At 43.5% G+C, this 24703-nt stretch overlaps 1 protein-coding gene across 1 annotated transcript in view; it reads right to left on the bottom strand.

Moving 5' to 3' along the window:
• Positions 1-24703, bottom strand: part of MYO3A (myosin IIIA) — a 1386887-nt gene that overhangs the window by 1050150 nt on the left and 312034 nt on the right. Inside the window, exon 10 of the mRNA XM_086939966.1 lies at positions 21591-21684. Coding sequence (XP_086796092.1) covers positions 21591-21684 — 94 coding nt within the window. The remainder of the gene's footprint in view (positions 1-21590; positions 21685-24703) is intronic.

Consider the following 24703-nt stretch of genomic DNA (forward strand, 5'->3'; position numbering starts at 1 on the left):
GTTAGTAGTTCCTGTGATGGTCCATCACCCTGTTCACGACATCCCTACCCCTATTAATTTGGAATCCCCTATTCTCTTATCCAGTAGTAAGGTACTAGTAGATAGTAATAATTCCCACCTGATAAATGAGATCTCTGAGCTTTTTAAACTTCTTTTGCAACCAGTGGAAGCAAAGCTAGCGCAGATGGAGACCCAACTATCTAAACTGGTTAATCTTTCACAGCAAAACCAATCGTTAGGGATGCATAAAATGGGGGGAATTAATCACAACAAACAACCCTCCACTAAGCCCGGGAATACCCTCCCGAAACCCGCAATTACTCAAAAGAATGCACCTTTAGCTGTAACTCCCATACCAACGAAAAGAAAGACCACAGTGATTCCATCCACCAATGTTACGATTTTACCACAGGGAAACACCACCTCAACAATAACACCTGTTTTGAAGACAGTGGCATCAAACAAAGTAACATCCCAAACCCTGGCAAATCAAACTCCAGCTTCCAATCTTTCGATCCCTGTTTCTAACAGAGACGTCCTTAGTGTACCCGCTGAAGCCAGATTTCCAGTAGATCTGCCTCCGGATGCATCCCCTTATGTTGTGGTAATGACTGGTGTGCCCGAGTTAGCGGATCACAATGCTGAACCTATGTGGTCCCTGAAAAATAAGGCCCAACATTGGCTACATACCAACTGTCCCATGCCTCCAACTTGTTATGGAAAGATTCTGACAGTACGTAGGACCCATGGGAAAGGGTAGAAAAACGATTCCAGGAGACTGTATCGTGATTACTTTTGAAGATCCCGAGTCGTAGACTATATCTGCTCTCGGGACCACTCGAGGGCAAATGGAGGGATAGATATTAAACCTCTTTCTTTTTTCTATCCCTCCAGACAACCCCATGGTCCTTATCACGGTCATGATTTTCCTTGGAATGCACCACCCCCACGTCAGTTAGATTTCATCAATACAAGACAATTTGGAGGCCTTGCTATCGTAACCATGATAACCCCTGGCACTTAGTGGGCTCGCGTTACCAGGGAGGAGGATGGGAAGATTGGGGTCCACACACGTTGAGGACGACCCATAGAGAACCGCCCCGTTGGGACCCGTGGTACAGTATTCCGTTGAGCAATACATTTAGCGGCCTTGAAATGGTCGACTGACCGTCAATGGAAACTGAATCTAATAACTCTAATTTACCACAGTTGTCTCCAAAAATAACTATACCACTGGTAACTACCGAACCCGTAGTAATAAAATCTGACACTCCCTTCATACCTATCCTTGTCTGGAACGTGGCGGGTCTATGTCCAAAGGTAGAGGACGGGACGGCCCTTGATTTTTTGAAGCCATGTAAAATAATCTGTCTCCAAGAGACATGGACCACAACTGAGCTCCATCTCTTGGGCTATAAAACATACTTCATTCCAGCCGTCCGTAGCTCAACAGGTAGACCCAAAGGAGGGCTAATAACATATATTGCAAATACCTTAAAACTTTTAAAAGTGGTCAACGTCCACTCCGACCCAAATTTTCAAATCCTCTCTCTTTCCTTTGAGAATAAGGAGACGATTCTCTTGGTCAACTCTTATAATAATTTAGAGGATTACCAATTTTTGACCCTTCTACAAAATGTCCAAGAGAGATTAAGTCAACCTTATCGGCGGAAGGATGGACAAGGGGCAACTCATCTTCTATGTGGAGGGGATTTTAACCTTCATCCTTGCCCGCAGATAAAATCAGCCTGCTGTGGGATTGTGGACGAATTTGATGCACCACTAGTGCATTTCGTTCATACTAAGGTGGGTAATGCCTTGAACAACCTGCTTTCTGACTTGGACCTCGTAATTGCTAATACTCCAAATTCAGACCAAAACACTCTTCATTTGACTTATGTGGGCAGGGGTCATCAAACGACAGTTGATTACATCTTCCTGTCACCAGGCCTGTCGCACACAGCTAGAGCCTTTCGGGTCATTGCCAACTCATTGAGTGATCATCTTGCACTGAGGATGGACATTAATTTAAGCGACTACAAGCCCTAAAATACAATAATAGCAAAAACCCTCGCCCAGAACAAGTTAGATCTAGGCAAACGTAATGGCTATACTTTAAAATGGGGAAAAATTAATCCAAAAGAAATCACAAAGAAACTGGTTGATGTGGCATATCCCAATATCATTAAATGTTTGGACTTATCGGTCAACTACGAAGAAGTCTTAAATAACGTTGGCCAAATACTAGAGAAAATCAAGGGACTACTGACTGTAAAATCGACGTCTAAGACCCTCATAAAGAACGGGTGGTTCAATCATAGTTGCACCACAGCCCTCACTAAATTAAAACTCGCACTACATAACAAACCCAGAGATGCGGGGCAGATTCAACTCCTGAGGTCCCAATATGGAAAGGCACGCAAACTAAGAATTCAGGAATTGAAACAGAAACTCTGGGAAGATCTCCACTTGAGCGGAGTTGCGAAAAACAGCGAGGCCTTTTGGCGAACTGTTAGATCTCCTTATCTCACCGACAACAATAGCCCAAAGATTGAAGTGGCCATTGATGAAGAAACATGGGTGGCTCACTTCACAAACATCTTTAAAAATAATTCCACTCTTACTGAGCCTGCTAATATCCTCCCAATAGTAGAATATCCAATTCTACTTCATTTCGATATACCCGACCTATTGGCGGCCCTAGAATCAAGCAAGAACGGGAAAGCCCCTGGCCCAGACGGGGTCCTAGTGGACCTTTTCAAATACAATTTGGAGCTCTGGGCCCCCATTCTTACTAGAGTGTGCACAGCAGCTGAAAATGTGTGTCTCCTAAACTCCTGGACTAAGTCTATTATGGTCCCCATTTTTAAAAAAGGGGACCGCCAGGATGTGAAATGTTACCGCCCCATCTCATTGCTGGACTCACTGGGCAAGGTTGTCGGGAGAGTAATACTCGAGTGACTTCAGCAATGGGCGGATGACAGAGCCATCATCTCTGATCTCCAGTTCAGTTTTCGAGAGGGGTTCGGAACAGTGGAACAGGCCTTAAATCTCAGTTTGATTCTGGGGAAATACACACAGGCAAAGCACAACATGGTGTATATGGTCTATGTAGACCTGTCCGCAGCTTTCGATTGCATTTCGCATACGAAGCTGTGGACGGTCTTAAGGCAAATGGGTGTGGATTCTGCTCTTTTAGACTTCTTGAGGCAACTTTACTCTAGAGCTTCGGCAAGAGTGCGCTTTGGCCTGAACGGAGAGTTGACGGAGTCCTTCTGCGTAGAGCGTGGTGTCAGGCAGGGTTGTGTCCTGGCCCCCTTTCTCTTCTCGTTGTACACCAACGGTCTGGAGCCAGAGATGTTGAGGGGGGCCAAGGACCTCCCACATGTAAAACAGCGCCTGATTCCTGCTCTGCTCTATGCGGATGACGCCGTCATTCTCGCGCGTACACCGCAAGAACTACAGAACTCTCTGAATAGGTACACGGCCTTCATGGGCGGTCTTGAGCTAAAAGTGAACGTCAAAAAAACGTTCGTCATGATAACTGGTCCTAGGAAAAAATGAGTAAAAGACATCTATCTTGATAATCAAAAACTCGAGGTCACTGCCCAGTACCCATACCTTGGAATCATGATAGACGAAAGACTGTCATGGAGGCCAGGGCAACAGTGGAGCTCCTGAAAATTTATAGCACCAAGTGTCAGGCCATCGCTTTGTACGGAGCGGGAGTCTGGGGACATACAGATATTAGTGCACTCCAGGTAGTAGAAAATACTTTTCTAAGATTTCTTTTAGCCACCCCGAGAGGAACGTCAATTTATGCCTCTCATTTGGAATTAGGAATACCTTACTTAGAGGATCTGCTAAAGATCCAACCACTGATGCTGTGGAGGCGCGTTTGGACCTCGGTCAAAAACGCGCTTACACAGTCAATTGTAGCTGATAAAATGGCTCTTGATCAGTCCTCAAAAGTAAAGTGGCTCAGTTACATTAGAAATTTTTTAAAAGATCTCGGTCTTGAAAATTACTACCTCCAACCAGAGACAATGGTCCACCTTCCTAAGAAACCCTTAAAGAATCTAGCACTCAGTCACCTAGAGACACTGAGACTGACTTCTGAGTCGTCTAAACCCTCGGTTCTGCATGCGAACATGGTTCAGACAACATACTCCATCCAGCTGTACGTAACACTTCAGCTCTCTACATACGAGAGGATGTTACTGACAAGATTCAGATTGGATACTTTTTTTAGACTGGTGACATTCCCGTAAGTAACAGTTGGGACCTAATTCTTCCCTTATGTCCCTGTGATGGGGAATCTAAACAGTCCAACATACATTCTATCATGTTATGTAAATTCCATCATCCACATAGAAGAATCTGGATTTTACCAACATTGAGGCGTTGGGGACTTAGACAATACCGCCCTGCAATGCTTCGTCTCCAAATGCTAGAATCTGAATCTGTTTGTTACATCGTTCTTAACTTCCTGAAATGTATTAGGAAACACAGGAGAAACCTATAAAAACTATTCTGGAACTAGTTTTAACTTGAATAACTGAAATGATTGTTACTCGCTTTTAAAATCTCATAAAATTGTCCTTGTATGAATTTCTTTGGAACAAACTACTGTAAATTGTATTTGTGTGTAAATATGTGTAAATGCACTTTTTAAATGTTCCTTTTATGGTTTTCCTTTGTGAAAAGCCGAATAAAGAAATTTATATATATAACTAAGGATACAGGGTGGCTCAGGAGCCTTCAAGATGTCAAAGGAAGACTTTTGCAGAGGTGGGTACACAAGGAAAGCCTTTCAAAGTAGGTATAATTATTAGGAAAGCCAAGGAGAGTTATGTTTGGTGATGGAGGAGCGTGGTGAGCAGAAGAACTGTTGCCAACTTTGATCCTTTCTGAAAAGATGCATTTGGATTGTAAAGGGCATTTGGGAAGAGTTGGCCAAAGCTAGATGTCTTCAATTTTATTATTGGCTTGTTACGAATGCATAAGATTAAGATAAGTTAATTAATTAGAAAGAGTGCACAACAAGTAAAAAGATCAGGATAATTAGGAAGCTCGTTTTGTCGCCCAGAAAGTTCCCTCGTAGACATTAGTTGAAACTGGGGGTTGATTATGGAAGGAGTTGCAGAAGTGTTAATGTTACTCAAAAAGACACTAATCCCAATTCAACTGAGCCAAAGAAAAAGGCATTACCTGTCTATCTGACTGTAGTGTAGAGTTGATCAAGAAAAAAACTAAAGAACACAAGGAGGAATGAATCATTGATGGATATTCAGTGAAAGATAAGCGGGACAAAGATGTAGAGCACTGAAGTGCACCACTACTGCTGGTTAGGTGATACCTTCATCCCTCACTGGAGTAAATTATATCTTTAGCCAATGTTTTCTAGGTAGTGTGAGAACCCAAAGAACATCTTTGATTCACTTTAAAAGGCAAACAGCTAATTGTTTTTAAAACCCCTCCAACACACTAAAATATGGTCAAATTCTTCTGTGTACAGCAGAGATGCTGTTAGTCGAGGATATAACCACTCTTTCTGGAGAAAACAGGGCTGGTTTACACTTCAAGGTAAACAAAGTAGGCAGGGTAAATGGTAGTGTGGCTCCAATTAACACAAATCACATTTCAGAAAAAGGGATAGCTGACCTATTTTCCCCACACAGTCCAATTCTGAAAGAAGTCATCAAAATCCTGATTAATTATACTTCCAAAGAAGTATTTAGCAGTAAAAGTCAAAAAGTCTTAACATATACCATAAAAATCCCACAACCAATTTAAAAAAATAGATAAAATGTAATGAGTTATATGACACAAAACAACAAAAATCCAAAAAGGAGAGCTGAAGATTTGAACTGTCAAGGATTCCTGAGCAGCTCCCAGATAACTCCTGTTTGTCTCATGATGTATGGGTACAACCTATCATAATTAGTTTCAAAAGGGAGTGTGTTGAGAAGCACTCCCCTGCATTCGCTTTTCCCAGATACAATCCTTTACTACTCATTTGGCTGCATGTCGAATGTGGAAATCCTAGTAATAAGCCTCTAGGTCTGAGAGCCTCAGTCCTCCGGCCTCCATATCACATTGAAGAAAAGTGAGAGTTACCCTGCTACGTTGCCCTGCCCAAATCGCGGTAACCAGCAGAATTTTCAGTTTCTTGAATGTGGGCACGGTAAGTGGACAAAGGAAGTTTTGCAATATATATATAAACAGCAGGGTAAAACCCCAATTTCTGCCCCTGGTACCCATCTCGTAACTGACAATGGAAGAGAAGTCAAGAACCGGATCGCGGTTCAGAGCTCTTGCAACACTCACCTCATACTGTGCTCATATTGCTTCTTTGCGGAATGTGCCACCATAATCCCAAGGTGTTGAATATGTCCCTTTTGCAGGGTCACCCCCAATCTTTTTGCCTTCCTCCTCTTAATTTGTGCTGACTGGTTTTGCTGGTCTTAGGACTCTGTATACTTTACCACTGCTAACCAGTGCTAAAATGCTTGTGCTCTCTTATCAAGACAGGGTAACATTTGCTTATTCCCAATTGGCATATTTTATTTACTTAAAAATCCCTAATAAAAGTACACTACAATGTGTCCAAGTCCTTTAAATTAGGTGCTATTAGTGGGCCTGCTCAAAAAGAACAGAAGATGGATGGAATGCTGAACAAATCGAACATTCACTCCGAGTCACAGATCTGGGTTAAATCCATCATTTTTTGCTTGCCATGCCATTTCAGTTTGTGCCCAGTTATATTCAAATCATTCTTTACCCAGCTCCTCATGGAAACAGTCCAACTCGAACTGCAAGTTCGGGTTGGACATTATTGCACTCACGTTTGCCCCCACATATTGGCACATTGCACTTTAGACCGTCCCTGACCTTGTTAGCACAGGGAGAATCATCGCACTCGCCGAGAGGGATCCGCCATCTTGGGCAAAGACCAGGGCAGCGCTCTAGTCTCTAGGTCGCCCCAGCACCCAGCTGTATTTAACCGAGCAGTCTACACGCGCGCTCGTTCTAGTGTGTATTTAGTTTCCCTCTGGCTCCGCCGGAGGTTATAGGCTGCTATTCTATGTATAGGCTGTGACTCTGTGTAAATTGAATGCTTTTTAAACTGTATTTTATCGAACTTTTAAAAATTAGAACTTAACTTTAAAATTGATTATTGCACTCATGTTTGCCCCCACATATTGGCACATCGCACTTTAGACCGCCCCTGACCTTGTTAGCACAGGGAGAATCATCGCACTCGCCGAGAGGGATCCACCAAGCGCAGGACATGCTGCACAAATCTCTCCCTCTCTCAGGTATGACAGTAAGGAATTGCTAGCTTACCGGCCCAAAATAGTCAGTGCATGTGAGGGTTGCTTTCCTACTGACCAACTTTGGGGTCCTTTTTCATGTCTCAACTGTAAATGGACATCTCCTTGGTCACACTCCGATGTGCCTACAAATACCATCTCATTGCAATCCAGATGCTCTAATTATAAGGGAGGTTTGATAAACGCTCGCTCATTGTGCTGCCACAGTCAGGATATCCACAATTTAATTATAGACTCAGATCTTGACTTCCTTTTTGAAACGGAAACGTGGCTAAACGACTCCTCTAATCCCGATCTCGTCACTGCCCTCCCGCCTGATTTTACAATTTTCAGGCAGGATAGATTAATCAGGCGAGGAGGGGGAGTGGCACTTATCATAAAAAAATCTTTTAAGTGTAACACCTTTGACCTTAGCCTCCATAAAGGAATCGAGAGTATTGGTTTTTCGATAAGCCTGAATGCCTCTACCTCTTTCTCTGGTGGCTTGATATATCGCCCTCCCGGCAATGCTACCCCTTTTCTTGATTCTTTGGGGGACACTCTAGGGCAGCTTCTGCTACGTTACCCTCATTTCACCCTTATGGGAGACATGAATCTTCAATTGGAATCTCCCAACGATGCTCATGCTACCTGTTTCCAGCAGACCCTGGATATATTTGGACTAAAGCAATTAGTGACCTCACCTACTCATTTAGCCGGACATACGTTGGATGGTATCTGTTCCAACCTTGACGCTCTGACCACCTCTGCCCCCATCCCACAAATCTGGACTGACCATAGTTTCATCCCCTTTGAAGTCCGTCAGTCTGAGCAAGCTAAATCATCAAAAATAAGACAACAACCCATTACTGATATAAATTGGAGAAAGGTGATTGACAGTATTAAGCCTGACTCTCCTTTATTGACGAGAGCACCCAAGTTGTCGGGGGACGCGTCTACGGACTCCCTTAACTTCCATGCCTGGATGGATCAAATTATTGCGGAAAATACCCCGCCTAAAGGTTGTCATGATAAGACCACAAGGAGGAAATTAAGTGCCCCTTGGTACTCACAGACCTTAGCAGAGAGCCATTTGCTCTGTAGAAAAAAAGAAAGGAAATGGAGGAAAACATATGATGACTCAGCTAAAATCCTCTACGTACAACAGAGGAAATGATATCTGGCCAGTATTAAATCCCCTAAGAAAGATTACTATATTAAGGCCATCAATGATGCTCAACAGAAACAAAGCATGGTTGTTTCCATTGTAAAATATTTCACTCATCCCAAGGTTCCTCAGCCTGAAATCCCCCCCTCTGCAACTTTGTGCAATCAAATTGCTGACTTTTTTGAGGAAAAGATCGCACTCATCCAGAAGGAATTTCTTCCATCTCCAGCCCCCTCGATCTTAGATGGTACATGAAGAACAGGGGGTCCCCGCAAGAGGAAGAATTGCAGTAAAGTTTTGAAAAATTATTTAAAATAAAATATTGCGATAACCTTCTCACAGTATTGCAATTTATTAACAAAACTGGATACATCAAAACATTGACATCTGTTCAAATAGTCAATCAACAAGCTTAAGAAGCCCCAAGGGGAGAAAAGGAAGGAAGGGAAAGGGGGTGCTCGTTAGAGGAAATTACAGGAAAGTGATAGTCATATTGAGTCAGACCAATCACAAAATTCATATTGGCAATTAAACATTTCAAATGTAACATCCAAAAATTGGAAGACTAAATTTGATACAGTTATAGAAAAGACATTCTCCGGTGCAACCACATCAATGGTAGTGTCAGGGACTTGGGACCGGATGTCAAAAAAACCAAACAAAAGCCGTCGACGTTTCGACCCCTGTATTGTAGGTCAAGTTGATTCCTTAAATGGGGTCTTCATCAGGACTGAGGGGGTGGAACAGGGGGGGGGCAAGATCTGGAAATTAAAAGAAGGGGGGAGAGAAGTTAAATATTTGAGAGCGGAGTGTACAATAGTATCACAACAAATTTAATCAAAGACGTCGTGGAACCGGCGTCAAAGTATGTATACGCGCAATTACCATGGGCAGCAGGCTACAACGTGCTCTGCTGTTGGAACTGGGGTATCCCAATCAATCGTAGAGGAATATCCACCGCGAAACCCAAATCACAAACTACAGAGGAATAATAAAACAGAAAGGAGGAATGATAAGTAATGAGTTTTTGGGGAAGAAACCAGTGAGTCGTGACCATTTGGTATACACTCTGCGGAAAGTTCCCTCACAGCAGAAATTTATGTGGTATCCCAAGGGATGGAAATGGGTCCAAACAAGTACTGATGTGGGCCCAACACGTTCAAAATACGGAACACCATCGGAGGTCAATTGATGCTCACCTAGGTATAAGGCCACGAAGGGCCTTAAATCACTACAGAGCCAAGAATGTGCATCCGGATAACCTGTGTTACTTGAACAGGGGGCCGGAGTTTGAGAAAAGGGACACTGTGAACACAAAGGGGAAATACTTAATAAATTAGAAAAGATATTTTGGCGGTTATAAAAGCTTACGGACCCTTTCTGTTTTGTTTCTATCACCATAGCGACCATGTTTTCGAGGCTCACCGAGCATTCGCCGAGCCCGAGATCCAGTAAGTCCTTTTACAATAATTGTTCCCCTGTATTATGCTTGCTGAGTGTGGAAATGAAACAACTTCACCGACTCAGTTAAAGGAATCTGTTCCTCCTTTTTTCTGTCTTCTCGCCACAGCGACCAAGTCTAGACAGATTGAGCTGTCCTGTCCCTCAGATCTTGTTCATATCCGCTCAGGATCAAGTAAGTGGCTCCGTGTCATTTGTGACCCTTTAGACCCTTTTAAAACCAGCTCAAGATTTTGAGGTTGTTTGATTTTGTTTCCTATAGCTTTGTATGCAACCCTCTATTTAAAGTACTCCTTTGGAGCCTGTGAACCTTGGATTGATTTAGTGAGTATGATCTCCTAATCCTTGGCTTTTATAACCGCCAAAATATCTTTTCTAATTTATTAAGTATTTCCCCTTTGTGTTCACAGTGTCCCTTTTCTCAAACTCCGGCCCCCTGTTCAAGTAACACAGGTTATCCTGATGCACATTCTTGGCTCTGTAGTGATTTAAGGCCCTTCGTGGCCTTATACCTAGGTGAGCATCAATTGACCTCCGATGGTGTTCCGTATTTTGAACGTGTTGGGCCCACATCAGTACTTGTTTGGACCCATTTCCATCCCTTGGGATACCACATAAATTTCTGCTGTGAGGGAACTTTCCGCTTGATACCAGAGTGTATACCAAATGGTCACGACTCACTGGTTTCTTCCCCAAAAACTCATTACTTATCATTCCTCCTTTCTGTTTTATTATTCCTCTGTAGTTTGTGATTTGGGTTTCGCGGTGGATATTCCTCTACGATTGATTGGGATACCCCAGTTCCAACAGCAGAGCACGTTGTAGCCTGCTGCCCATGGTAATTGCGCGTATACATACTTTGACACCGGTTCCACGACGTCTTTGATTAAATTTGTTGTGATACTATTGTACACTCCGCTCTCAAATATTTAACTTCTCTCCCCCCTTCTTTTAATTTCCAGATCTTGCCCCCCCCCCGTTCCACCCCCTCAGTCCTGATGAAGACCCCATTTAAGGAATCAACTTGACCTACAATACAGGGGTCGAAACGTCGACAGCTTTTGTTTGGTTTTTTTGACATCCGGTCCCAAGTCCCTGACACTACCATTGATGTGGTTGCACCGGAGAATGTCTTTTCTATAACTGTATCAAATTTAGTCTTCCAATTTTTGGATGTTACATTTGAAATGTTTAATTGCCAATGTGAATTTTGTGATTGGTCTGACTCAATATGACTATCACTTACCTGTAATTTCCTCTAATGAGCACCCCCTTTCCCTTCCTTCCTTTTCTCCCCTTGGGGCTTCTTAAGCTTGTTGATTGACTATTTGAACAGATGTCAATGTTTTGATGTATCCAGTTTTGTTAATAAATTGCAATACTGTGAGAAGGTTATCGCAATATTTTATTTTAAATAATTTTTCAAAACTTTACTGCAATTCTTCCTCTTGCGGGGACCCCCTGTTCTTCATGTACCACATAGCGCCCAGGTGCCCGTGACTGCATGGGTAAAACCCCCTTTTGTGTAATGTCCCTCGATCTTAGAGCCTCTAATGCGGGGAGTAAATAACCAACATACCTTGAGTGGTTTTCAACTAGTCTCCCTCCAACAGACTCGTAAAGCGATTCTGGCCTGTAAATCAGGAGCTCCGACAGACTCTTGTCCCCCCCGAATATTGCATCATTTAATTGATGTTGTCAATCCTAGCATCAACGCGATTGTAAATGCGTCCTTAGATTCAGGAGAAGTCCCTCAAGAATGGAAAAAGGCTGTTGTCACGCCTTTGATGAAAAAGCTTAATAAATCGACTACGGATTTGTCGAACATGCGCCCAATATCGCTCCTTCCAGTATTGGGAAAAATTACTGAACAGATGGTTTACTGTGAGTTGAAAGACTTTGTCGATGGGCATAATATTCTACATCCCCAACAGCCAGGTTTCCGGCCCAGACATTCAACCGAAACTGCCCTCATTGAACTTACAGATTCCATCAAGTTCCTACAGGATGAGGGAAGGAAAGCTGTCCTCATCCTGTTAGACCTCACGGCAGCGTTCGACACCATCTCCCACAACATCCTGATTAATAGGATGAGAGATATTGGTGTGACAGATACAGCTTTGGCATGGATAAAATCTTTCCTGACTAATAGGTCTCAAACTGTATCCCTGGGCCCCTACCTATCCAGCGAAAAAACTATTTCATCTGGCGTCCCTCAGGGGTCCATTTTGAGTCCATTACTTTTCAACATCTATATGGCCCCCCTAATAGCTGTGATAGAATCCCATGGGATCCTAGTCACGTCATACGCTGACGACACACAACTTGTCGTCTCGATTGACAAAAATGATATAGATGCAGAACAGAAGTTTCAGACATGCCTGAAGGAGGTTTTTCAGTGGATGAGTAATAACCACTTGAAATGCAACAGTAGTAAAACAGAAATCCTCCCGCTAGGTAAGGATCATCTATTCTGTCCTAAGGATTGGTGGCAAATGATTCACCGGCCCGGCCTAGTTCAGTGGACTCTGCACGAAATTTGGGAGTCCAATTTGACTCGCCTCTATCCTTTGATGAGCACGTCAGGATTACAGCAGGATGCTGCTTTGGCCTAATCAAGTCACTCAAGAAGTTTTTCGACTTCCTGCCCATTGCGTCCAGAAAATCAGTCGTGGTAGCGTTAATACTATCACGGCTAGAATATTGCAATGGTCTGATGGCTGGAGTGAAAAGGTCCACATTGAGAAAATTGCAGAGCGTACAACACGCTGCTGCAAGATTAGTTCTCAAACTGCCAAGAAAATCCTCTGCTTCTACGTCACTACAAACCCTACATTGACTGCCCCTTCACAAGAGGATTCTATACAAGCTCTTATTGACTGCTTTCAGAGCTTTAAACAACATAGGTCCAAAGTACCTCGTTAAGCGTTTTGTTTGCTATGACCCATCACGTTGCCTGAGGTCCTCGGGAGGTAACCTAACCAGGATCCTGAGGTACAAATACAAAACCAAGGGAGGCAAAACATTTACGGTCCTAGCATCAAGGGCGTGGAACATCATACCTATAGATCTTAGACTGATTGACAAGGAGAGCATTTTCAGGAAACATCTTAAAACATGGATCTACCAGCTATCCGACAGCTTTGTAATGGCGGCAATCTAGAGCTCCACCCACTAATATACACATGCACAGAGCCAGGAAGCCCCTTCCGGAGCGACAGGTTGCGCTTTACAAATACCCACATACAAATACAAATACAAATACAAGTTCAAGTCCTCCCTGGACCAGAAACAAGCATCCTGGAACCGGTTTCAGGGTGTCACCCCTCATCAGCCAGGCTAGCTTGAATCTGGTGGCATAGCTCGCATCATCCCAAGTCTGGACATACCCTTCCCACTTAGGGTGATACATGCAAAAAGAACAGATGATGGATGGAAGTACCTTTTAAAATGCACTACAGGTGCCTTGGTGCTTTAAAAATCAAATGCTATTAGTGGACCTGCAGCACTGATTGTGTCACTCACTTATGTAGCCCTTTAAACATGTCACTGGCCTGTCATTGCATTGCACTGTATTAATTTTTAACCTGTCATATCAACCTGGCAAAGTAACCTTTTGCCAGGCATAAACCTACTCTTTTAATATACATCATTCACTCCCAGGGTAGGCCCTGGACAGCCTAGAGGACTGGGTGCAATGTATTTAAGAAGTAGGACATGTACTTTTTAGTTTTACATGTTCTGATAGTGAAAAACTCTAAAATGTATTTTTCACTGCTACAAGGCCTCTCTCTCCCATAGCATTGGAAATGGGAAGAGACAACCAGTTCATGTTTGGTGTATTTGGAATCCTAATTTAAAATCCTAACTCGTGGTTAAATGCCACCTTTAGAAATGTGCCATTTTCTTGCCTTAGTCACTTGGTGCCTGGATCCTATCTCTGGTCACATGACTGGGCATAGTTGGCAACTGGGGTTTGTGCAATGCTCCTAGACAGTCACACAATAAAGGAGCTTAGGTGTGACTGGATGGACCATCATTGGCAGGATGGGTGGGTGGGAGGAGCTGGGTCCAGCCTTGCTCTGTCTCCACACAAATGGACTGCATACCCCCTGTAGTTGGCCAGGACAAGAATGGTACAGCATCTGTGCACTTCAAAGGCATGCCTCCAGAGGTTTCTCCCAACTTTAAAGGCACAATTGTGTATAAAAGACACCATTACCTCAGTACACTTCTGGACCTGTGGATACTCTGCCACGAAGAAGGTCTTCCTCTATGCTGTACTCCTGCTTTGCTGTGCTGACCTGCTGTCTGCTAGTATCTGGCCAGGGTGAGAAGGAATGCACCTGCATCTCTTGAACACAGAACCCAGAGTGACTGAAAGTGCTGGTTAGCTGGCCTCCTGATTTGAAGTCTCAGGGACATAACAGGCTTCCAACAGCCTTGCATCTGCACCTGGACTCTGCCATATGTTAGCCTACCCTGCCAAGTGGTGCCACCCCAGTCCTGGACCCTTTAAAGCGGGCTTAAGGTGCTTTACCAGCCTCTGTGGATCCAACAAAAATAACACATTTCCACTGCTGTACGGCACAACTGAAGAAGAGCAGACAGATCTCTGATGCTGCATGGATTGGATCCATCACAATGAACCGCATCATGCTGTGACCCACAACAACATCCGAACCTTCATTGGATGTTTCACCCTCGGTGCAGGTCCTTGCACTCCTCATCTACAACAGCCCAGACCAAGACATCAGAATCTGCACAGCATTCTCACATCTCTTTGGAACCGATGCATTGTCCTGGCTGTGCACCACAACCTCAACACTAGACTTTGCCTCACAACTAGCCCAGTTGATTGACAATCTGCTGGACTGCACTCAGCTGGACTAGTGCTTTGCTGTGCTGTCCTGCTACCCTCTTTCCTGGGTGAGAATGACTAGACCTGCATCTCTTGAACCCAGAACAACTCCAAGGGCTATTTGGCTGGCCCCCTAAGCTGAAGTCTCAGTGACATAACAGGCTTCCCCCAAGCAGAAACAAAGCAAATCCACTGCTGCATGGATTGGACCCGTTGCAAAGACCTGCATCACCACTGTGATCGCAACACCTTCAGAACCGCCACTGCATGACACACTCTTGGATAGGCCCTCGCATCCATCATCAATGGCAGCCTCAGTGATGATGCCCACCTCCGCATCGCAACCACACAGCTCTTCGGAACTGAAGCATTTCCCCCCGCGTGTGCTCCATCTGTGACCCAGGACTTCACATCGCAAGCCCCATGGATGAGATCCTCGACGACGACACAGTCCCTTGCATCACCAACACTCTGCAATTCGGAACCGACGCATCGCTTCTGCTGCACAACACATCTTTGACGAAGATTCTTGCACCGTTATGCGAACCAGGATTTAAGATACTTTGTTCAGCGGGCCTAACTAGGTCCCTGTAGCATGCTTATGGTCCATTGGTGTCGGCCTGAACTTGTGACACAAACAGATATCCAGAGTCCAGATCTATTTTTCCAACCTTGTGTGGGATCTTTATGTGTAGTGTTTTCACTGTTTTACTCTCTGAAGTGTTGCACAAATATTTTACACATTGCCTCTAAATTAAGCCTGACTGCCAATTGCTAAGCTACCAGGGGGTTGAGCACAGTTTAATTTGGGGTTTTCCTGTGCCTTACCCAGACAGGATTGTGATTTCTGCTTGACCAGGGCTCACACCCCGGTCAACCAGTAACCCAATTTCTAACACTAGGTGTTGGAATTTGTTGATTCCCCATCTAAGAGATAGATCAGGCAGGTGAGCGAGCTGCCTCAGTCCATATTCTTAGTTGATCCAACAATGATTCAATCATTATTGGTTGTGGGTTTAGAGTTCTTCCTGATTGTTTGCAGCATTATCAGAGATATGAAACCAAGGGCATCTGCGCTGCATCACCAAATGTGATGCAGTGCGCACAACTAAATTTGTTTTATTTATTTATATGTTTACGTACCTGTTAAACTCTGAAAACCATACATTACTACCCCCCACGGCTGTAGCCGATGAGAATTCCATGGGGCGGATACCAGTTTGGGAAAGGACTGCTGAACAGCATTTGCTGTTACGTAGAAGATTATTGGAATAGATCTGTGCTTTTAAGTGTCCAATTATTTGAGGAGAACTAGTTGTTAAATGTTAAATACTTCATCAAAGTTGCATTTCTTAGAAAATCTGCGTAACGCTATGGGCCTAGTTTTTAATTTACAGTCAGAACACATACAAAACTAGTCGCAAGGTTACACTGTGGTATATTCACAAAAATATGGAGACATTTAGAGAGTTGCTGTTCAGTTACAGGAAAAGAGCCTAGTTATATGCACAGTGTTAAGAGATTAGCCTAGATTCTCCAAACACCTTTGCAACAGTTGCATATTGTAAAAGACGCATGTAGGTTAATGCCTGTTCTGGGGCCCATGCCAAGTCTGATGGGGGGGCTAATAATCACCATTCTTCAGTTTTGAAACCTACCACAGACATTGAAGAATATTTATGGAACTGGCACAGATGAATCAGTCCCTGAATCCATCAGTGAAAGCTGGGAGAATGTCTTCAACAAAGCCCCAAAATCCAGCTCAACCGCAGCCCTTAGTGGCATTTAGACCTATGGCAGTATCATCCATCAGAGAGCCTGTAGGCATGGGAATATTGATCTTAGTTACACACCTCTAAAAAAGAAAAGCTAAACTTGATTCTGCTGTATTTTCAATTGTCAGGGCTCTTGGCAGTACGAGTTATCCTAAAAACTACGAGGGAGTGATTGATCATCCAGATTCTAGGTCCTGGTTGCTTTTTTTCGTGGTTTGTCAAATACTGGGTTTTTGTTCTCTGCCCACTGGCTATCCTGGGAATCTGAAGAGGGCAAGAGAGAAGTGTACCCATTCCTTGAGACCATACACCCGCAGGTGGACTAGTGCTGCGATCCACTGGCTCCGGAATGGTTTCATCCAAAGGGGTTAGAGAGAGCTCTTACAAACTGATGGGCAGATCTACAAGAAAGTGTCGCAGCGCGGCACCGCAAGCCCTTTGGCTGCGCCACTTTCAGAGCACAGGAATGCAACATATCTACAATGATATGTCGCATTCCGGTGCTCTCCCCTGCGCTGGAGCAGAAACAGCTGCCTGCGCCATGGGGAGATTGCTTTTGTGAAGGAAGGGGCCCCTTCCTGCACAAAAACAATCACTGCAGGCATTTTCCTCTTTCAATGTGTGCTGTAGAATGCAATCAACCATTGATGAGGAAAAAACAAAGAGAAATGAAAACATTTCTCCTCGTTTCGCTTGGCTACGTCACCCCTATGGAGGTGCAGCAAAATGACGCATTTCCAGGTTTACGATTTCTCGTAAATCTGGAAATGCATCACGGGACATGGGTGTTGGGTGGGAACACCCACAGCAACACCCATGTCCCGCCCCTAACACGCAAAGTGTTGCATGAACTGGGGCGATATTTACAAGCGCAGGTTAAGTGATGCAGGGTGACTTTACCTGTGCTTGTAAATATCCCTTAGCAGGCTGCACCACCGGTGCGTCACGCAACGTGATGCACCGGCGGTGCATGGGGCTTGTACATCTGCCCCTGAATGTCCGAGTATTTTAATCTGAGTGGTAGATGTGATTTTACAGTATTCAACATTAATATTATTTTTAGTTGCAATTTTTTCATTTTTGTAACAAGATTTAAATTGCAACAAGGTAGATGTTTTAATAGGTTTCGCTCCTGCCAAGGCAGTCCGGAGAATAGTGGAATGGTGGAGGAATCCTAACTTCAAAGACTTTGAATTTACAAGTCACAAGTTGTTCTTGGAAAGCTACCTGTTTTGTGTTTACAATAAGACAGTATTTATTCACTAGTAGGTACGTTTGATGTGGTTCTAAGCACTGACATTTAGAGGCTATATGAATAGAGACTATCATTTAGGGAGAACATTAGTTTCTTTTGCAATGCAGTATGAAGGATAAACCTCAGGTACACCAGATTTGTGTTCATTGTGTATTAACTTGCATACGACATGAGACCTAGTTAGTATATTCTCAGAGCTGCTCTGCGCTCATTTTTTATTTGAAAAAGTTTAAGCGCTTTCATTTTATCTTTGCTTAGGTAAACTACGAGACATATTTTGGATGAAACCTATTTTTATTGTATGGATTATTATTTTGCGGAGTGTTTCGCTGTTCTAGTGTAATACATTCAGGGCCAGATGTAGGTAGCCCTTTACCGGTCGGAAACGGCCGAAAATACCGATTTTTGGCCGTTTCCGATCGGTAAAGGGCTACCGAGATGTAGGGGCACATTTTTGGTAATTTTACCGAATCGGTATCATTACCGAATCGGTAAATGTACCGATTCGGTAATATGTACCGAATCGGTAAAATAATTACCGATTCGGTAATATTTACCGATTCGGTAAAATTACCGAAAATGCTATGTAGGTAGGCAATGTACCTTCTGCACATGGCTTACAGAATCGGTATTTTACCATGGAATACAAATCCATGGTAAAATACCGATTCCGGTGTGCATGCACATGTGTGCATGCACACCTGTGTCATGTGACAGGCAGACCTGCCCTTAGGGCAGGTATGCCTGCCACATGGCACCTGCGCCTGTTTTGGGGGTGCCAGAGGGTGTCAAAGTGACACCCCCTGCACCCTTGTGAATTCTTTAATTACCGATTCGGTAAATACCGAATCGGTAATGCCTAATCATTCCTATGGGCTTCAAAGCCCATAGGAATGAATGGGCATTACCGATTCGGTATTTACCGAATCGGTAATTAAAGAATTGTTAAGGATTCGGTAACGAATCCAGATATTGGGACCTACATACCATTTACCGATTTTGAAATACCGAATTGGTAGGATTCGGTATTTTAAAATCGGTAAATGGCATTTACCTACATCGGGCCCTCAGTGTCTAATATGTGCTCATTGTCCCTAGACAACCAACAAAGAATCACAATAAATACATTCTCTACCAAGACAGGGTAATAGAATACATTTTTTATTTTAGTTTATTTTAGTGATGTATTTTTGTAATGCCATTATTGCAAACATTTAGCTCACGAAGTATTATGAAACAAAAATTAAAAGTGGATTATTCTTTCAATGTTATTACAACAGCTTTTTTTAACCTAAATGAAAAGTCAATATATAATGGAAAGAGAAACTTCTTTTGTTCCACTGTATGGTTCCTGTTTCCGGTAGACCAAACTCATGATTTTGGTTTACAAGTAATCTTGCAAGAGTCAAAAAGCTCTTGATTATTTGTTTTCATTAAGAGAGACAGATTCAGCAACCCTTTGCAGCAGCAGGAAACTGTTGCAGGGCAGCTAGAGGAATAGTACTGCAAGGCAGCTATCCTGAAGCCTGTCTTTGAGCCCATCCCATCCTACTGGCAAAGTGCTGGCCTTCGCCTCTCTTGCTTGCACGGCATTGCGAAGATTAAGGAGTGTGGCCCATTGACCCCACCATGAGGTGCACCCCACACTTGTTTGGATGGTGTATAGCCTCTACTGACACATTAAACCTGGTGACCACGGCAGGGAGGCTATCTTTGCCAAACCTGCTCCAGTATTGTTTACTTCAGGGGATATCTGGAAGCATAAAAAGATCAGTCAGATATGTGTCAGGTCTTTTTCCATGCCTTGTGGGAAAAAACTACAATTCATCTTGCTTCGTAATGGTCAAAGTTTCCCAACCCTGTCTAATGAGCATATAGAACATTTCTTCCACCCTAGACCAAACATCAGGGCTATGAAAAGGTGGGTTACCTCACTCACGATAGATCTAATAAAAACAAATGTACCTGAATAGGGTCCAGAAAGAGACGAGATGCCCCAGCCAAGGATTTTCACCCTCTTGCTAGTTTTGATGAAAGGGTCTCGGAATCAGGTTATTATCCTAGAATGTTCATGAGCATGAACAACTGCAGAGTGATAGTTCAGTTAATCATTACTTAGTGGACTTACATGTAGTTTCTGTGATTTGTCACCGCGCCCCGTATACACCTGCTTCTTTTTAAAGTTTAAATTACACAAAGAATGTAAGAACCAGGGGGCATATTACCAACAACTAGCGATAATTTTTGTCTCTAACTTGTTTAGAGACAAAAATTATCGCCGCACATCGGCGATTTTGATCGCAGATAAACCTTGCTATTAGCAAGGTTTATCGCAAATGCGATAAAAAACGGCCGCAATGCATGAATATCGCTGATAAGTCAGCGATATTCATGCATTATCGAGCAAATGCTCTTAGCCATGTTATCCACCTCCCATTGGATAACATGGCTAAGAACTGCTCAGGGCAGGTGTTAGCTTTTGGAGATATTCGCGCTTAGCACGAATATCTCCAAAAGTTGGTAATTGGAGATAGAGATGTTAGGGACTGTTTCCAGTTGCTAACATCTTGGCACGCCCACTTTGCATGTCATTAGTGATAAATATCACTGACATGCAAAGCGGGGCCCAAGATGGTCGCTATCTCCTATTAGCTGTCACTAACTGGTGTTAGCGACAGCTTGGTAATAGGGATATAATTTTATCTCTGCTTTCTTGGCTTTTAAAGCCAAAAAAGCGGAGATAAACCCCCTTGATAATATGCCCCCAGATACCTAAACATCTAAGGGAATATATTTCCCTCATTTGTCTAACCCCCTCAAATAAAATGAGCCTAAGTGCAGGAGGCTTCAATGCAAGGATCAACACTTAACTTTGCTGTTAATCATGGGTGTGATATAGATCTCAAAATAATTTACCACTAGTTTGTCTTAATGGTCAATTTGCACAGACCAACTATTTAAAAAAAAAATTGTGGAAGAAACAATCTCTGTCCGATTCATGAAGTATTTGGTTGGTTGATTTTGTAATGCCTGTGATGTTCAAAACGGGAAACAACCATTACAACACAGTCATTACAGCACACTACCTTTACAACGCAGTCATTATAATGCGTGTCACTACAACGCATGCCATTACAACACATTATAAGGTAAGTAATGGGAAATAGTCATTTTTACCCGTACACTATCCAACACTTACCCTACTGCTGCACTCACTGGAGTGGAAATAGTAATTTTTACCCCTACACTATCCAACACTTACCCTACTGCTGCACTCACTGGAGTGGGAATAGTAATTTTTACCCCTACACTATCCAACACTTGCATGACTGTTGCCCTAAAAGTATTATGCAATGTAATGGTATGCATTGCAATGGAATGCGTTGTAACTGTAGTTTCTAAAAATGCGTTGTGATGGCATGAGTTGTAAAATTATGCGTTGTAATTGATGTTGCGATGTAAAAACTGTGTTGTACAGGCATGCGTTGTAAAAGTTTGCATTGTAACGTGTCCTGTTTGTTCAAAACCAGTTTAGAAGCTGCCTCTTCAGAGAAAACAATGATGAGGTAACAGTAGGGATTCAAGCATTTTTGTACATGACATTGGAGGATGTTGTCCTGATAACCGATGGATAGAATTCCAGAACGAGTGTGCACTCCAAGAAAATGATTGTTTTAGTGCTATGACAATTTAAAAAGAAGGAATGGTAAGAAGAATTGTGTTATAACTTCTAAGGTGACTTTTAATCCCTTACCTCATCAAGTTCTTCCAAGGTAGCCAAATCATCTGCATCCTCATATATCATCGATTTTCGGCAAGTACCTTTTTTAGTATGGATACGTTCATGCCTATAAAGGTAAGATAATGCTGCTCAATAGGTTACAGCTGTATACAAATAAATTCACATACAATGCGGTGTTCATGTAGCTAAATATCCTCTACTAACTGTTAAAGTGTTTCATTTAACTTGGCTTATATAAAAAGTAACTGTATTACTTTGATGACTGAAAGATTAGTCTGACAAAGAAACTTGTCACAAACGAGAACACACTGGAAGCGATGAAAACAGGTGTATCATAGCTATATATAAACAAGTAACTGCATGGCAAACATATTTCATTAAATATTTCTGCCCAACCACTCCATTAAAGCAAAGTCTAGATTTAGTGGATGTGGAGTCAAATCAAATTATCTACAAGTATGGTACAGACATTGTAGTGATTTGTGACGTAGTTAAATGTAATATTTTTGTAGGGCAATATTGTCGACCTTTTAATGAAGTGAAAGGGTAATATCCAAAACGCCAGAAACTGACCAGGAGCAGAGTCGCCATCCCAGCCAGCGGAGCCGCCCCAGGAGCACCATTGCCGTCGACCTTGCTGCAGCTCCACCGTCGAGTACCTCCCCCCCCGCCGCAGCCTCACAACAACTGCGCTGCCGCCGAGTGGGGGTGAGGGAAAGACTACACTTCCCAGCAGCCTCCGCGACCGGAAGTCGCGTTGAGGCGGAGCGCGCCAGGAGGCGCTTAAAAGCAGCCTTCAACTCCCGCGTCGCGGGAGCGCGCGGGGCAGCGCCGGGCTAAGGCCGGGCCCTCTGTGGCCCTCCGGGGACCGAGGAGTCCGGGACGGGGCCACCCCCCTGAGATCCTGCCCAGCTGACATCAACTAAGGTAAAAGCCCAATGCTAATCTAAATCATCTGCACTTGCAAGCTATTACCTCTTTATTCAGCAATATTGCCTACAACTGAAAATAACTTTGCGAGGATGAGTAAAAATCGAAATACCCCCGTGACCACAAGATCAGCTACCAGATTGAAAGATGTCACCAACAGCCCTCTTCCCACAATAACCGCCATAGACTTAATGCTACAATAAACGATCAATGTCGTGGCGGATGCAATTCAGGACTCCGAAAGACGCCTTTCACTTACTCCAGATTTATGTTTCCCCGATCTCTCTTTACACACCACAGGTAACATAAACATTCTGGATAACACTATAAATTCTGAGGAGTCTATTTTAACGTTGACATTTACAGGGCTTCCTAGTCCCCAAACAAGAGACAACACGCAAACAGCCTTGCTTATTTCACCCTCAGGCAACAGCAGGAACAATAGCCTTGCACCCACCGGTGAAAACAGTAGCAGCACCCATATGTCACCTATAGCTCACTTACACTCAGTAGCCCCTTCCTCGGGTGGTTTTACATCTACAACGACGAAACCGGTTACTAAAGTCAGTCGCTTGATAAAGAGCAAAACTAGGTCTACTGGCATACGAGGCAAACCCAAGTCATCTATTGTAAAAAAACAAAAATCTCACCTCAAGGCCAAACACCTCAGCTCAGCTAAAGATATTTGGTCTACATTTAGACTGGCTAAACCTGCCCCAGAAAAGGCGACCTTATGTCCTTTCATAAGCAGTCAAAACCCAGACCTGTCCTTGAATAAAGAGACAACAGCACCCATAAACACGTCTATACACACCACAGGAAGGGCTGATCATACAATGATAAATACAAAATCACTTCTGAGTGACCTTGAGAGCTTGATCAAGTCCCTTCTGTTACCTATCAGTGAGAGAGTCTTTAACATTGAGAATGCCTTAGGGAAGTTTGAAAGGGCCCAAAATGACGCAACATCCACCCTGCTTAAAACATTGAAGGTATCACAACCAATTTCTACCTTCACACCAGCCAGTAATTCCCTTACTTTGATTAGCAATAAAAATCCCAGGGTAAAAAAAGCCATAGCTAACCCTACCCTTGCTAGTAAGCAAAATCAGCCAAAGACTCCTCTAACCACCCCAGCGACAACTCAAGATAGAGGTATCATCATATCCCACCCAGTGGCAGCCATACCAAGTAGCTCTCAAACCTTACATGATGCAGAGACAGAAGATTGTGAATGGGCCGCTGAAAGTTCCCCAATCAAAATAGCAACTACCCAGGCAGAACAAACGAGACCAACCAAAAACCCCAAACAGGGCATATCTTCAAATCAATCAGGTGCAACCACGACAAAATCGGTGGTAGTAAAGAGCCCACCTCATGTTAACCTCCCGCCTGAATGTAGCCCGTACACCATTGTAATGATTGGTGTACCTAAACTAACGGGGGACAGGGTAGAAACACATGGGGACCTAAAAAATAAGGTGAGCCATTGGCTCACAACTCATAGACCGATCCCTAAACATATTAATGGTCATATTGCACAGGTAAGAAGAGTAGACTGGGTAGGAAACAGATTTAAATCGACCGAGGGGAATTGTATAGTGGTAACCTTTGGGGATAGCCGTGCTGCCAGCTTTATAAGTAGCTGGAAAAGCGGTGTGACAAATAGCTTGATCCGTACCATGGCTTTAAGGTACTTTTATCCAAATAACCGTGGTCATCGTCGCACACAAGTGCAGTCAACCTACGGACAGGAGGGGCTGCTTGAGCCAACAGTTGATAATCAATCAGGGGCCTATACACTGCCTATTGGCCCATATACTCGAACAAATCACATCGACTATAGGCATGAACAGCCATGGCAGAGCAGACCTAGCAACCATCCTAGTAGATATCAGGAGAGAAGCGAGCTTTTTACTCGTCCCCAGCAGCAGCTTTTCTCACATCCCCAATATTTAGACACACAATATGGGGTACCTATTTCTAATAGGTTTGATGCTTTTTATAATATCGACTACTTAGACGAGATCGATTGACAAACCGTATCTCCATCCTCCTACCCTATCCCTGTTGAGCCCCCAACTAAGGTAGCTCCCCTTTATAGAGTATCAAGCACCTGTCCAGAGTGCATAAGTGTTTCCTCCCCGGAGGCCAGTGAAGCGCCTAGGGCAGCCCCTTCAGTACAACTCCAAGTA

The sequence above is a fragment of the Lissotriton vulgaris genome, chromosome 10, assembly GCF_964263255.1.
Source record: "Lissotriton vulgaris chromosome 10, aLisVul1.2, whole genome shotgun sequence".
NCBI classification, from domain to species: domain Eukaryota; kingdom Metazoa; phylum Chordata; class Amphibia; order Caudata; family Salamandridae; genus Lissotriton; species Lissotriton vulgaris.